Source organism: Tenebrio molitor, chromosome 1, assembly GCF_963966145.1.
Source record: "Tenebrio molitor chromosome 1, icTenMoli1.1, whole genome shotgun sequence".
Lineage (NCBI taxonomy): Eukaryota > Metazoa > Arthropoda > Insecta > Coleoptera > Tenebrionidae > Tenebrio > Tenebrio molitor.
The window spans coordinates 24,097,237-24,110,462 of record NC_091046.1 but is presented as its reverse complement, the minus strand read 5'-3'; the positions used below and the strand labels follow the sequence as shown (position 1 = coordinate 24,110,462).

The 13,226-nt window shown below is 36.9% G+C and overlaps 1 protein-coding gene and 1 long non-coding RNA gene across 4 annotated transcripts in view; one reads left to right on the top strand and one right to left on the bottom strand.

The window, feature by feature from the left end:
* LOC138123488 (uncharacterized) overlaps window positions 1–13,226 on the bottom strand; it is a 110,063-nt gene that overhangs the window by 20,664 nt on the left and 76,173 nt on the right. The gene's annotated exons all lie outside the window — the stretch shown is intronic.
* The window catches only part of Nmdar2 (NMDA receptor 2), a 268,077-nt gene that overhangs the window by 190,129 nt on the left and 64,722 nt on the right, over window positions 1–13,226 (top strand). For all 3 annotated transcript variants that reach the window (XM_069037427.1, XM_069037444.1, XM_069037436.1), the window contains exon 7: window positions 12,459–12,671. In XM_069037427.1, coding sequence (XP_068893528.1) covers window positions 12,459–12,671 — 213 coding nt within the window. The remainder of the gene's footprint in view (window positions 1–12,458; window positions 12,672–13,226) is intronic.

Sequence of the window (13,226 nt, the reverse complement as noted above, 5' to 3'; positions counted from 1 at the left end):
TGATAAAATTTTAATTAATTGATCGTAAATTCTAGAACCCGTGCGTACATTAAAAGCGAAAGAAGATAAAAACTTATACAGTCAAGCAAAAACCAATTCTTTATTCGTAGTAAGTGAGAGTGACATTGAAGTTACGCACCACACTTGATCAAGGGCACTAACCTTTACATTAAATGTTCGAAATGACGCCCTCCGTAATCGATGCACGCTCTTGTGTGCCCTTCGAGCCACAGAAGCTTGAGTTCTCATCAACATGTCAGAATTTTATCGAATTGCCTCGGTGTCAACTGGAGTCTCATACACAACTGTTTTAAATGGCCCTATAAAAAAAGCACAAGGGTTTAAGTCCGGTGAACGAGGTGGCGAGAAAACTGGTCAATTACCTATTGAAAAAGCCATTGACAAAATGCAATTCGACGTGGTGGATCTTCTGATTTTAAGTGTTGGACGCGTTGAAGATGATACGGATGTAATCCCTGTTCGTGCAGCATTCTCCAAATTGTAAAACTGAAAACGTCAATTCGTAATGCAAGTCGTCGGCAACTAACATTCGGTTCTTCGTTAAGAGGACAGGACAGGACTAAACGTCCCATAATGCCTTAAATGCTGGACAACATTCACAAAAGTACGTGGACAGGTAACTTGGCGACCAGGAAATCTTCCCCGTAGATGAGCACCATGTCTGTTAACTCCGGATTAGTGTACCTCACCGGTATCACGTCATTTCGGCGCGAATGAATCGGCGCACGTCGTTTCGGCGCTGACATATCGGCGCTACGCCAATTCGGCGCAAAGACAAATCGGCGCAAAGACAAATCGGCGTAAAGACAAATCGGCGCAATGACATATCGGCGCACTAAGGTCACTAGATCAACACACTACGTGTTAAGGTAGCGCCATTACATTCCTGGCATGAGTTTATTGTGGAACAAAGATAACAAATGCAAATGTCGTAAGTGCGACGAGAAAGACATCAGTTTCAAGGAATTTTGTTTGGGAAAATGACAGCAGTCTTTTCACGTCAAAAAAGTTAGGTTATGCGTTATGCTGACATTTTAAAAATTAATTAGACATCTTCATAAAATGTACCGAAATACATGTTAGCAATGATGCAATATTTGGAATTAAAACGTTCTTTATTTGATTTTACAACAGTTCGACTCAAAACAAAAACACACCCTGACTCGATTAGTCGGTTCTTATCGAATGCCACGCAATGCTCTGATTTCGCTCCGTTCTATTTTTAGACCGCACCACCACTTGAAGGGGTGATGTGTGGGCGCCAATTACGCAGATTAGGGAAACTGTACCAAAACCTTAACACGGCCATTGTGAAAGGGTTGCGTCCTCGCAACTCCCAGAACAAAACAAACAGGCATGGATATCTTACAAACTAGATAGTTAGCTAAACTAACAACAATAGGCCAACAACAATAGTCCTCACTACCAAACACACACTCCTTAAGGATACGTAACCATTCAAGGTTCAAACAAAGTAAAAAGAACATAAGTATGCTTGACCAGTTAAGGTCCTGAGTGACCAGTTAAGGTGCTGACCAGTTAAGGTCCTGACCATTTAAGGTTCTGAGTGACCAGTTAATGTTCTGAGCAGCTAGGGTCCTGAGCGACCAGTTAAGGTCCTAACCATTTATGATCCTGTGTGATCAGTTAAGGTCCTGACCAGCCAAGGTCCTGTGCGACCAGTTAAGGTCCTGACCATTTAAGATCCTGTGTGACCAGTTAAGGTCCTATCAAACAAAAATAAACAGAGTTCACGACCAATAAAGGTTCTTGTAAAACAAAAATATACACAGTTCATGACCAATGAAGGTCCTTATCAAACAAAGTCAGAGTTCACGACCAATAATGGTCCCTAGACAACATACGAAATCATTCATCTCCTGACCAGTGAAGCTCCCACATAGTCCGTGAATGTCCCTCACTATGTAACAATGAGAACTGCGTCTGGTCAGGATCTCAGGTGCTCGCAAGCCGCCACTTTGGTAACCTGACTTCGCCGATTCGTTCTTCGCACAACATGACGCTCGTTAGCAAGCACCTGTAAAATCCCATAAGGTCCCAATGCGAGTGAACACAGTACTTGGTACCTTGACCGTTTGGGCTGCTGTCTTATTTTTCACTGGAACAACATCTGTTAATTTAATCTGTGATTTACCTGTTGTTACCGAGTTTTGGCTTGTGGATCTCAAGGGAGCAAGCAAGTTTTGCAGACGACCTCTATGTTGCTCGTCCACTCCTGACAGATCTGGATGTACTTGCACAGTACGAACGCCAGCTGGCTCTGGTTTACAAAGCTGCAAGTCGATGCCATACTTCTGAGTGAGGATTTTAATTCCATGTCGGCTGATGGTCTCCCAGCCAATCAGGGCATCAACATCTGGGATGGTATGGTCGGGTACCACCAAGAAATCGATCTCCATTGTCGCTTTTTGGAGAGAAACATTTAGCTGGCAGAGTCCAAGAGCTCGAATCGATCCTTTTCCAAATCCGGTTAAAATATGTGATACCGGGGTAACATGTGTGTTTGTTATTTTCGCAACACGGTGGTGAATTATTGAGCGATCTGCACCGGAGTCTACCATGTACTTGAAGGAGTGCTTGAGGCTACACATCGCGAAGGTGGCGGAAGGCATTGTTTCGCGTCTCTCTGTCAGTATACAACGGATTGTTGATTGTGAATTCTTCTTAAAACACGTCGTTATGGTGTGGCCCACACGCTTACAAAATGTACAGTAAGAAGAAGACTCGCCCCGTGGAGTAACAAGAGTGGACTTCTCATTGCCGCTGATGGGTTTGACAATAGATGATGACACATTTTTGCATTGATACTTCTTATGGCCGGTTTTATTGCAAGCGAAGCATGTACCCGAAAAATGGTGAATCTGGTCTACTCTAGGTCGCTTTGTAGGGGGCTCTTCCAATTCGTTTTGTCGCAACAGGAGCATAAGTTCTTTTTGGTTCTTGGGCTGATGTAGGTTTATCGCGGCGCGCACGGCACTGGATTCGATGCCACCCACGACTGGCGACAAAATTCTGTCCCATGGCAAATCCGAATAAAACCGATACAAACTACGAATTTTTCCAATTGCGTATTCACTTATACTATCGAAATCGGAACTTTTCATATTAGCAGCACGCACCAATTTTGTGTGCCAGGTTTCATGGTCGGGAAATGCTGTAATTAAATCGTCCTCGAAGGTGGCCCAAGTTCTGACAAGAGACCTCCAGCCGTTATAAAATTTTCGTGCTTTACCTTGCAGAGCCGTCCCAGCTTTCAATATCATGATGTCGTCATCAACTTTTATCTTTGTGCGGATGTTGTTAACGTCCTTCAACCATTCTTCTATGGAATACGAAGTATCATCTGGGTCATACGCCGTTAATTGAAAAGAAATTTCGTCTTTTGCTACTGTGCGTGAGTCGGATGGATTAACTGATTTCGTAGCTTGTGCAAATTGGGTAAAAAACAGCTTCATAAAATCTTGCATAGTAGCCTCGTTGCTGGAGTTGTTGAGCACTGTTTCTTCCGTTTCACTCATCGTCTTTTAACTTCAAGCACAACAAACAACGTAAACACCGGAATTTAACCGAAACACGATTTAATTTCTTTATCACTGGTAATCGGATGGGCACGATAAAAAAAAATCGGCACAGGAGTGATCCCACTTCTGATGTTAGCAATGATGCAATATTAGGAATTAAAACGTTCTTTATTTGATTTTACAACAGTTCGACTCAAAACAAAAACACACCCTGACTCGATTAGTCGGTTCTTATTGAATGCCACGCAGTACTCTGATTTCGGTCCGTTCTATTTTTAGACCGCACCACCACTTGAAGGGGTGATGTGTGGGCGCCAATGACGTACATTAGGGAAACTGTACCAAAATCTTAACATACATATACCTAGGAACGATTGGTAATGGACCTTTACAAATAAGAATGGTCTATGTCGCACAGTGACGTCACTGCGTAAAGGAATTCTGCGTCCTGTGAGACAACAAAGATGTTGACTAGGGATGGGCGATATACATCGATGTTTGCCGAACATCGATGTTTTGATTTCAATCTTCGATATTTTGACATCGATGGTATTCTTTTTCAAACGTCAATATTTTATCGATGTTCGTAATAAAACATCGAACATCGACAAAAAAAAAAAACAAACAGGAATACAGTTTCCAAGAGATGACGTGAACGGCCCTTCTGGGAAGTGCACGTGTATATTTGGCCCTGACTTCGCAGATCCGGATCGGTTGATCGTTGATCAGTTTCCACTTTCCGCTGCGGCGCTGCCGTCGCATTTGCTTTTGCGTTTCATTCTGACTCTGAGTCTCTCTGATTCTGAGTCTGAGTTGAAAGTGAACAGAACAGAAGTGAAAGACTTCTTGTTGTCAATGTTATTATTTTTGCAATCTATTGATAAAAGTTTTTGGAATCTATAATTTTCGTAATTCTAGATACCTACCTAATTTTAATTTTTTGATATTTTAGTTTTCTACTTTAAACAGTGAATAAACATGTTTTTTTATCAACTTATTAATTTAATATGTTTAAATGACTATTTTCGCCCCAATTTTTAATACCATCGATGTTTCAAAATATCGATGTTTTTTGTTCGATGTTTCCTGCCCATCGATGGTCGCTACCGATGTCAATACCGATATTGAACATCGATGTTTGTGTTCGATGTCCCATCCCTAATGTTGACCGTTAGCTAAAATAACTTCGATAAGTTAAACCAATGGAAATAAGTGTAGCGATATTCGTAACCTCACTTTCTGCTATTACAAGACTTGTAATTTTGATGCTGACTGACTTGCAAGAAAACGCGCTTCCTCATTTTGTGCACTCTGCTGATATTTGATGTTTTGATTATTCGACATTAGCGCCGATTTGTCGTTGCGCCGATTTGTCTTTGCGCCGAGTTGTCTTTGCGCCGATTTGTCGTAGCGCCGAATTGTCATACGCTGAATTGTCGGGCGCTGATTTGGCAGCGCCGATTTGTCATGGAACCGGTACCTAAATCCAGAATTTTTAAAAAGAGATTGCTATACTATTCCCGTTGCTGAAATTGTAAGTGGTAAAATCGAAATTTATTCTAAACACCAAAGATTTCTCATAACAACGGAGAGCTCTAAATATTTATTAATTTTTGTGTTATATGTTTGTGTTGTATTGTGTGAATTTGGAACAGCTATATGCTTGCTTTCGTTGTTTATTTAAAATAATAATGCCTGGTCTGTTATGTTGAATATGAATGTCAGTTAAAACTGTGCGATCAAAATATAATTTGTAATTGTCATTTTCCAAACAACTTTCTGGTTTATAATTACAGGTGTCCCAAAAATGGCGAACAAACTACTTACTACCTTATCCAGGATGTACACTTGCTTTCAAAACTTTCCCGGACACCTATTTTTCGCTGTATTAAATCAGGGTAGTAATTAATCAACTCTGACATTTAAACTTTTGAAAAGTCAAAATGCCTCGACTGACAGAGCAAGACAAAATTTTGATGCTTTCTAAATTAGAAGAGGAGTGGTCCCTAAGAAGGGTTGCTACTCATAATGGGCTAAATAAAAGCACTGTTCTCCAAGTAAAGAAGAGGTGGGAACAAGAAGGGACCGTGAGTAGTAGAAAGAAGACCGATCATAATTTTTTTAGTTGCTGTCATCTTTAACCTAATCTCAAAATTACCCGTTCACACTGCTTAAATTTTGCAAAATCGTTGTTACTTGATTTTGAATGTCTACGCGATAGTTTTGAAAGCAAGTGTACCTACATGAAAAAAATATGGAAAAAATGTTTCCTACAAAAAAAATAATTATTTTCATTATTATTATTAACGGTAATACAATGTAAACAAAGATATAGTCGTACATCATTACCTTGCAATATTACCGTAGTGGATTTAAAATAATTTTTTCGATTTCCAAAGCTTCTAAATCTCTATTACGCAAGATTAGATATTGGTAGTGAGTGATCTTGTACTTTGTGATAATATGTACGATGAGAGGTAGCTGCCATGACAATTTCATACATATATTTCAAAATAATTGACCTGTAAAGTGCCACTTTCAAAGACCTCTAAATCAGCAAATAAGTCCAATAAATTTTTTCTAACATTTTTCTGACGTTTACGGTAATCTCTTCTACACCGTAGTGCACCGTTAGTACGCAATTTTTGGGACACTTTGTATAATGTGGTTGTGTATCCTTTAATAAATTGAATTTAACATCTAAATTCATGTGTATAATTTTAGCGAGAATTCAACGCACGTGTCAAAGAACCAATGAACGTTAAGAATTGGACTGAATAACAGCCAATTACGAGCGAGCTTTTTTGATTATTCTGTAGGTACAAAATAAATAGGCGATTATTCTGCATCTAACTCTTCAATTGTCACCAAATCAACAAATTCGCTTTTGACAGTTTAAATTTGTCATTATGCAAGCAAATAGATGGGGGTCTACTTCAGTGGCAGAAATTACCATTGTTGATATAATTAATAATTAATAAATACCGTTTCGTAAATGTCTGTGGTTCTGGTTTGTTAAATTCTCATGTAAAATACAACTCTTGACATTGACATGTGCCGAATATATTTCTCCTGAATTTTAACTCGTTCTTATGATATTTGGAAATACAACTCGTGCTACGCTTCGCTTCGCACTCGTTATATTTCCAAAATCATAGCAACTCGTAAAATTCAGTCGAAATACAGGGTGTTTTCGAAGTTGAGGTGTTCCTTTTAACATGTGATAGTATGCGTTGTTCTAAAGAATTTTAGCCAAAATCACCTTAGTAAAATGTGTACGGCAATGAAGATACAATAAGTTAATTTTTTTGAAATTTTTTAAACCGGTCCTGCTCAAATTTGCCCTGATTTGTTAGAAATTGGAATTGACAAAAAAAAAATGAAATGAGCATGGACGTTAATCAAAACTACTGTCAGAGTTGTCATCTAATTAGTCGAAATGGCTTTATTATTAGGAAAATAATGAGCTCACAGATATGTTGCAAATGCATGGGCAATGTTATCACGTTATCAGAATGCATCTGTAGCGTCCAGAGAGTATTGCAAAGCGATTTCCAGAAAGACACCATTCTGGCCCAGGTTACTTATTAATCTAGTACAGCGGAGAAATGGACAGGACCGGACTTAAAATTTTAGAAAACAATAAAAATATACAATCAATTATCTCCGTTAATACAAACATTTTACTAAGAAGATTTAGGCTAAAATTCTTAAGAATAATGTGTAGTACCTCGTGTTACAAGAAACGCGTCAACTTCGAGAACATCCTGTATAATCGGCAATGTCCATGTCACTCGTTATATTACTAAAGTCCTCGTCTAGTCTAGTCTCGTCAATTTTGACTTAAATTGTAAATCATTTCACAATAGGATAGCAAACCGTCTTATAACTACCATAATACCCTCTAACTTTATTGTCCCTTTGTTGTGCAGTGCCGACTCAAGGAAGAGCAAACATCAGGTAAAGTAACAACCCCTATTTATTTATGGAATTATTTATGGTAGTTATAATAGTACGAGATCCCACTGCATGATTTCTACGTTCATCTGTTTTTTAATCAAAATGCAATTTTTATAGATAATTATGAGTAGAGAAATACGTTTCTGTCGGGTTGCCTATCAAAATATGGCCGCAAGTATTTTTTAATTAAAATTGAATTAATTATTTTTTTCCAAACAGTTTCGTTCACTTGATTTTAAGATAAATTATAATTCATTTCAAAGAAACATGTGTAAAGAACTTGAAAAGTTTTGGTTGCCATTTCTCAATTGCCAACTTCACGTCATTTTTGCTCAATTAGATAGCGTCATTTTTATTTTAAGCACGCACAATGCATCCTTATCTGATGCACGGTGTGGTGCGCTAACTCTCTTTCGCTCTTATCTATCTTTAACAGTTACCCCTATTTGCGGCCACTTTTCCATAAGCAACCGTATTCCATCGTGTAGAGAAAAAAATTAGCTTTAATTTGATATTTAATTTATGAGGATACGTTATGAAGTTATAAATTAAACAGAGAGGTACATGTTTACACCCGGTTGCCAAGGGGTTGCGGCCAACTGAGAAATGGCAACCCAAACTTTTGAAGATCTCTACACATCTCTCTTTGAAATGAATTGTAATTTATGTAAAAAACAAGTGAACGAAACTGTTTGGAAAAAATAATTAATTTAATTTTAATTAAAAAATACTTGCGGCCATTTTTTGATAGGCAACCCTGCAGAAACATATTTCTCTATTCATAATTATCTATAATAATGATATTTTGATTAAAAAACAGATGAACGTAGAAATCATGCAGTGGGATCTTAGACTATAAGACGATTTTCTCTCCTATTGTAAAATGATTTACAATTTAAGTCAAAATTGACTATTTTTCGACGAGGACTTTACTGAATATATCATGACGTTTCTTATATTCGCTTTGAACCAAAACGGTGCAAGAAGGAATGATGTGTTCCAATGGTTTCCCCTTCAGTTCCACAAATCCTACATTTATCGATGATCGATTGCAAACCGCATATGTCTTTTTTATCATTTCTTGTATTTATAACACGATCTTGTATTGCAAATATAAAACCCTCCGGCTCAGGGTGAATATTTGATTTCTTAAGCCATGCATGAGAAGCATGAATATTAATATCTGGTTGTTCCAGTTCTTTAAAGTATCTCCCATGTAAAGACTTCCGTTTTATATTTGCTATAGTGCCAGGTATATTTGGTTCAACAATATCTGAAATTATTAATTTTTTTCACTTAAATTTAAAGGTATGTAACCTTTATCGGCTGAAACCAAAGCATTAAAAAAGTGACCAATGCGGTTTCCTTGTTTTAAAGCATATTTCCTAGAGGTTACATCGCATTGGCGTACATTTTATAAAATGATATACAAGGGTGTATTTTAAAAATGTGCCGAAATTTTACCTACAAGGTTGTAGGACAACGTAGAAGACTAAAAGCAACTATAAAAAATTGTACCTCAAAAATTAAATGTCAATTTATTTTTTGACAGAATTTTTTAAATATTTTTCCGAGTTCTACATGAAGCCACTAGCTCGTGGTTAAAATTATTCCGTGTATTTCGATTACACCCTGTATTTTTGTCTTTCATGGCTTACGTTGATGAATCAGAAGTTATATGCAACACTTTGAAAGTTGTAAGGTGGTAGGACTCCACAACAGGTAACGATTGAGCCAATAAAGTTTGGGAGCCACTGAATTTTGTGAAAAAAATGGGTCAAAAAACATCATAGACTTTTTTGTTGTTATTTAATTCAAAATTAAGTCACTTTGACAAGAACCTCAATCTTGACCTCAATTTAAATCAGAAATAGTTTTCACCAACCTGGAGAAAACCGATATGGTTTTGATCTACAGTGACGCCCGTGGACGTTCAGGATATCACGGCAGATCTACGGTGAAAGGTTTCTTCAAAGGATACTTCCCAACGCACAACTTTCAAGCTTTTTTCAGTGTGATTCGTCCACATAATTGACTATACCTAATTAATTATAGATATATTAATTAATTATAGATAGACGCATGGAGCATTCGGTGATCTTTTTGTTCAAATTGTTCAGAGGGCTGCAGGAATGTCCTCACGTTCTGGAGAGGATCAGCTTGAGGGTTAGCCGGTCGGGATCTAGGGTAAGGAGTGTTTTCTACATTGGTCAGCGTCACACGGACATCGGGCTCAAGTCACCCGTCACTCGAATGCTGCGAAATTACCAGAGTGTCGAGGCCCACATCGATATTTTTTGTTGCAGCATTTCGCAAATCAAAAAATTCTTCTCCATCTCCTCGTGAATTAGGGCGATCCTACTCAGATGAGTGCTCGGTAGTTGTAGCCTGGGTGTTGGGATGCTCTCTGTGTAATGGTTGTTGTGTTGTGACTGTGTTTTGTGTATCATTTTCCTTTTGGCAGGGCTTCTAATTGGGCGTCAAGCCTGTTAGCCGTCAACAATAATAAAAAAATAATTAGTTAAAGATATGCAACAATTAAAATATATGCGTTTTGCATACATATACTCGTAATCGGCTCTCTAGCTATTATTAAAGACTGGATTCTATGCAAAAGGCATATTTTCATTTTTGGGTATGTCTCTCCCATATTATACAGGGTATTTCACGGGTGATAATGAGCCCGGCGGAAAGTTAAAATGGCTACTTATTTTAAATATCGTATTGTTTTAAAATGAAATTATGAATCCATGATGACTTTGCTTCCAATAATTTTCTTTGTCACAACTGACATTTACGAAAAAGTTAAAATACGACGATTAAGATCTATTCGAACGATGGGAAAACAGAAATGATCCTGATTTATGGCGAATGTAATAAAAATGCTTCTATGTTACTTACATATAATACGGTGCGATCAATTAAAAAATAAATCGAGTCGGCGTGTTACCTATGGCAACCCATGCTATTATTTATTTTTTAAATGATCGCTCGGTATTTGATATTTTTTTTTTAATTTTTGTTAAATAAAATAGTATATTATGATACAAGTTTATAAGGAAGCCTTTAAGGCACGCGCGACGAGTTATGGAGCACGACGCGTAGCGGAGTGCTTTTAACGTCGCAAGTGCTTTAAAGGCCCTTATAAACGCGTATCATACGCTATTTTTTATTATACCTGCACTGCAATCTTAAAATTATAACAAAAAAAGTAAAATACCTTTTCCGAAGTAATCTGTGTCATTAATCGTTGATATAGAAATGGTCAATTGTTGTTGTTTCGTTGCTATCATAAATTGTGCATATAGTTCATTTCAGAATTATATGCAGTGACGTCACGTTTGAATCAAGAAGTCGACATGCCGTTCGTCTGTACTTGACATTTGACAGCAAGGCATAATGAGTTGTTTATGTTACCGCCATTGTCAAGAAATTATGGTATTTTCTAGTGTTGGGCATAATCGATATATTTTGATAATCGAATAAATCGAAATAATCGCCGTGAATAATCAAAATATCATTCGACTCTCCTATTATGGATGATGCGCATGCGCAGTTGTGCATTTATTTCGAATTACTTACGCCGCGTCGTGTCAGACGCATGGCAATAGTTCTATGTTACTCAAATCGTACGGTTGGGAGTGAGATACATAGAGCGACCATCTTAATAGCGCACGTAGCAGAGGCAACTAACTTGTTTGACATGTGTTGAAAGGAGATAGCTACATACACGTAGTTCGTGTTATAAACTGATACAACTGCATATATTTTAAAAACAGACCATACATGTCTATTTATCATTGTTCAAAATGTAGGTGAATTAGTTGTACCTAAGCACCCTTAAAGCTTTAGTGTTTTAAAGGCCCCATTTGCGTACGCATTTTAGTGTCAAAAACAGGGATTATGATTCAGGTATAATAAAAAAGTTATTTTGTAGATTTTTTATGTTTAAAAGATGTGTTACATACTTAACAGAAAAAATCCTACTATGAGTTAACTGTTGGTTAACATAGGATCTTTATATCACTTGGGGCCAGTTTACAGAAGCAAAATTAAGTTAATCAAATGTGAGATTAACTGAAGACGTGATCAGATTGAAAACCAATCGAAGTTTAGGATTTATGGGTTAATCGTGCATTAAAATTTAATTCGAATTAAATATTTAATTCTCTTTCTAGAAACTGCCCCTAAATCCTAAATGTGTGAAAACAATATTTCAAAAATAATACGATAAGTGTGTGCGTAAAGTATAAGTGCTGCAGAGCTGCAGAACTCCCAAAAATTTTGCTATACATTCTAATTTTAATTTCAGTAATAAAACAGTGACATGATTAATTATTTTACGTTAAAAAAATTGAAAATGATTGCTATGCCCCATTGTGACGCGCGAGACGAGTTCCATTAAGTCAAATAATTTTTGTGGTCGGTGCCGCAGCTGGGCGGCTTTTATTGCATTGGGCCACTGGAGTTTATCTGTGCACCTCTTCGCAGTTCCTTCCAACCGCAAACGCGTCTACAATTCATTGGTAGAATTGAACGAGAAAATGAGCTGCAAAGGCATCAGTTCATGGAGTAATTTCGCTCGTTATAGAAGTATTATTATATTGTAATTTACAATTTTCGGAAATAAATACAGTAGGGCGTCGATTATTATCTAAATGGGACTGAAGGTAGTGCCAATAATCGTAAAATATAGCTGAAATTAACAAAAAATGTATAAGAAATATATTTGATCAACGACTCGAATTTATAATAAATTCCGATGTAAGCGGTAATAATTTTAAATTAGGATTCAATGTTCTTATAACTAACATTAGGCTAATCAATACTTTACTGTAAACAAATTAATAAATTTGCAGAACACCCGCTTTATTTCACCACGAGCCGCGCCTGATCACTTCACTTCATTTGGTTAAATGTTGGTCTTCTTTACAGGTGGATTTCAGCGTACCATTTATGGAAACGGGAATTGCAATTGTTGTGGCCAAAAGAACAGGAATTATTTCGCCAACGGCCTTTCTAGAACCATTTGACACGGCCTCCTGGATGCTTGTAGGTGTCGTTGCCATTCAGGCAGCAACTTTTACAATTTTCTTATTCGAATGGCTCTCTCCTAGTGGATTTAATATGAGATTATCATTGAATCAGGTTTGTGTGACCAACAAATTATATGATGTAACTGTTACATATTTATAGTGTTTTCCTTTTGGTTTTCCTCTTTTGTCAATTGTATTTCACTATTTCTCAAAACTATTTCCTATCTCTATTAAATGTCGAAGTGACGTAAATATGAAATAGTTTTGAGAAATAGTGAAATAGAATTGACAAAAGAGGAAAACCAAAAGAAAAACAGTGTAAGATAATTTCTACATACAGGTCGCTAAAAAGGATGGATACAACTAAATATTTTCTGAACGGTTTAGGAGAGCGGGTTGAAAGTTAAAAGTGTTTAAATTCCATCATCTCAAGTTTTTTTCAATTTTCTAACATCATTTATTTTGACGATACAAGGATAACTTGATTTTTTTAAATGGCACCGGAAGTCAAATTTAATATTATTTTTCTACTTTGCGTTCGTACTGATGCTATTACGATACTGTTTTGCGTATCGTAATAGGAAAAGGCCTGATATAATAATAATACTAAAAAAAGTGAAATTTAATTTTTTAATGTTGACGAATAGTGTGGTGTCGCGGCAGACCG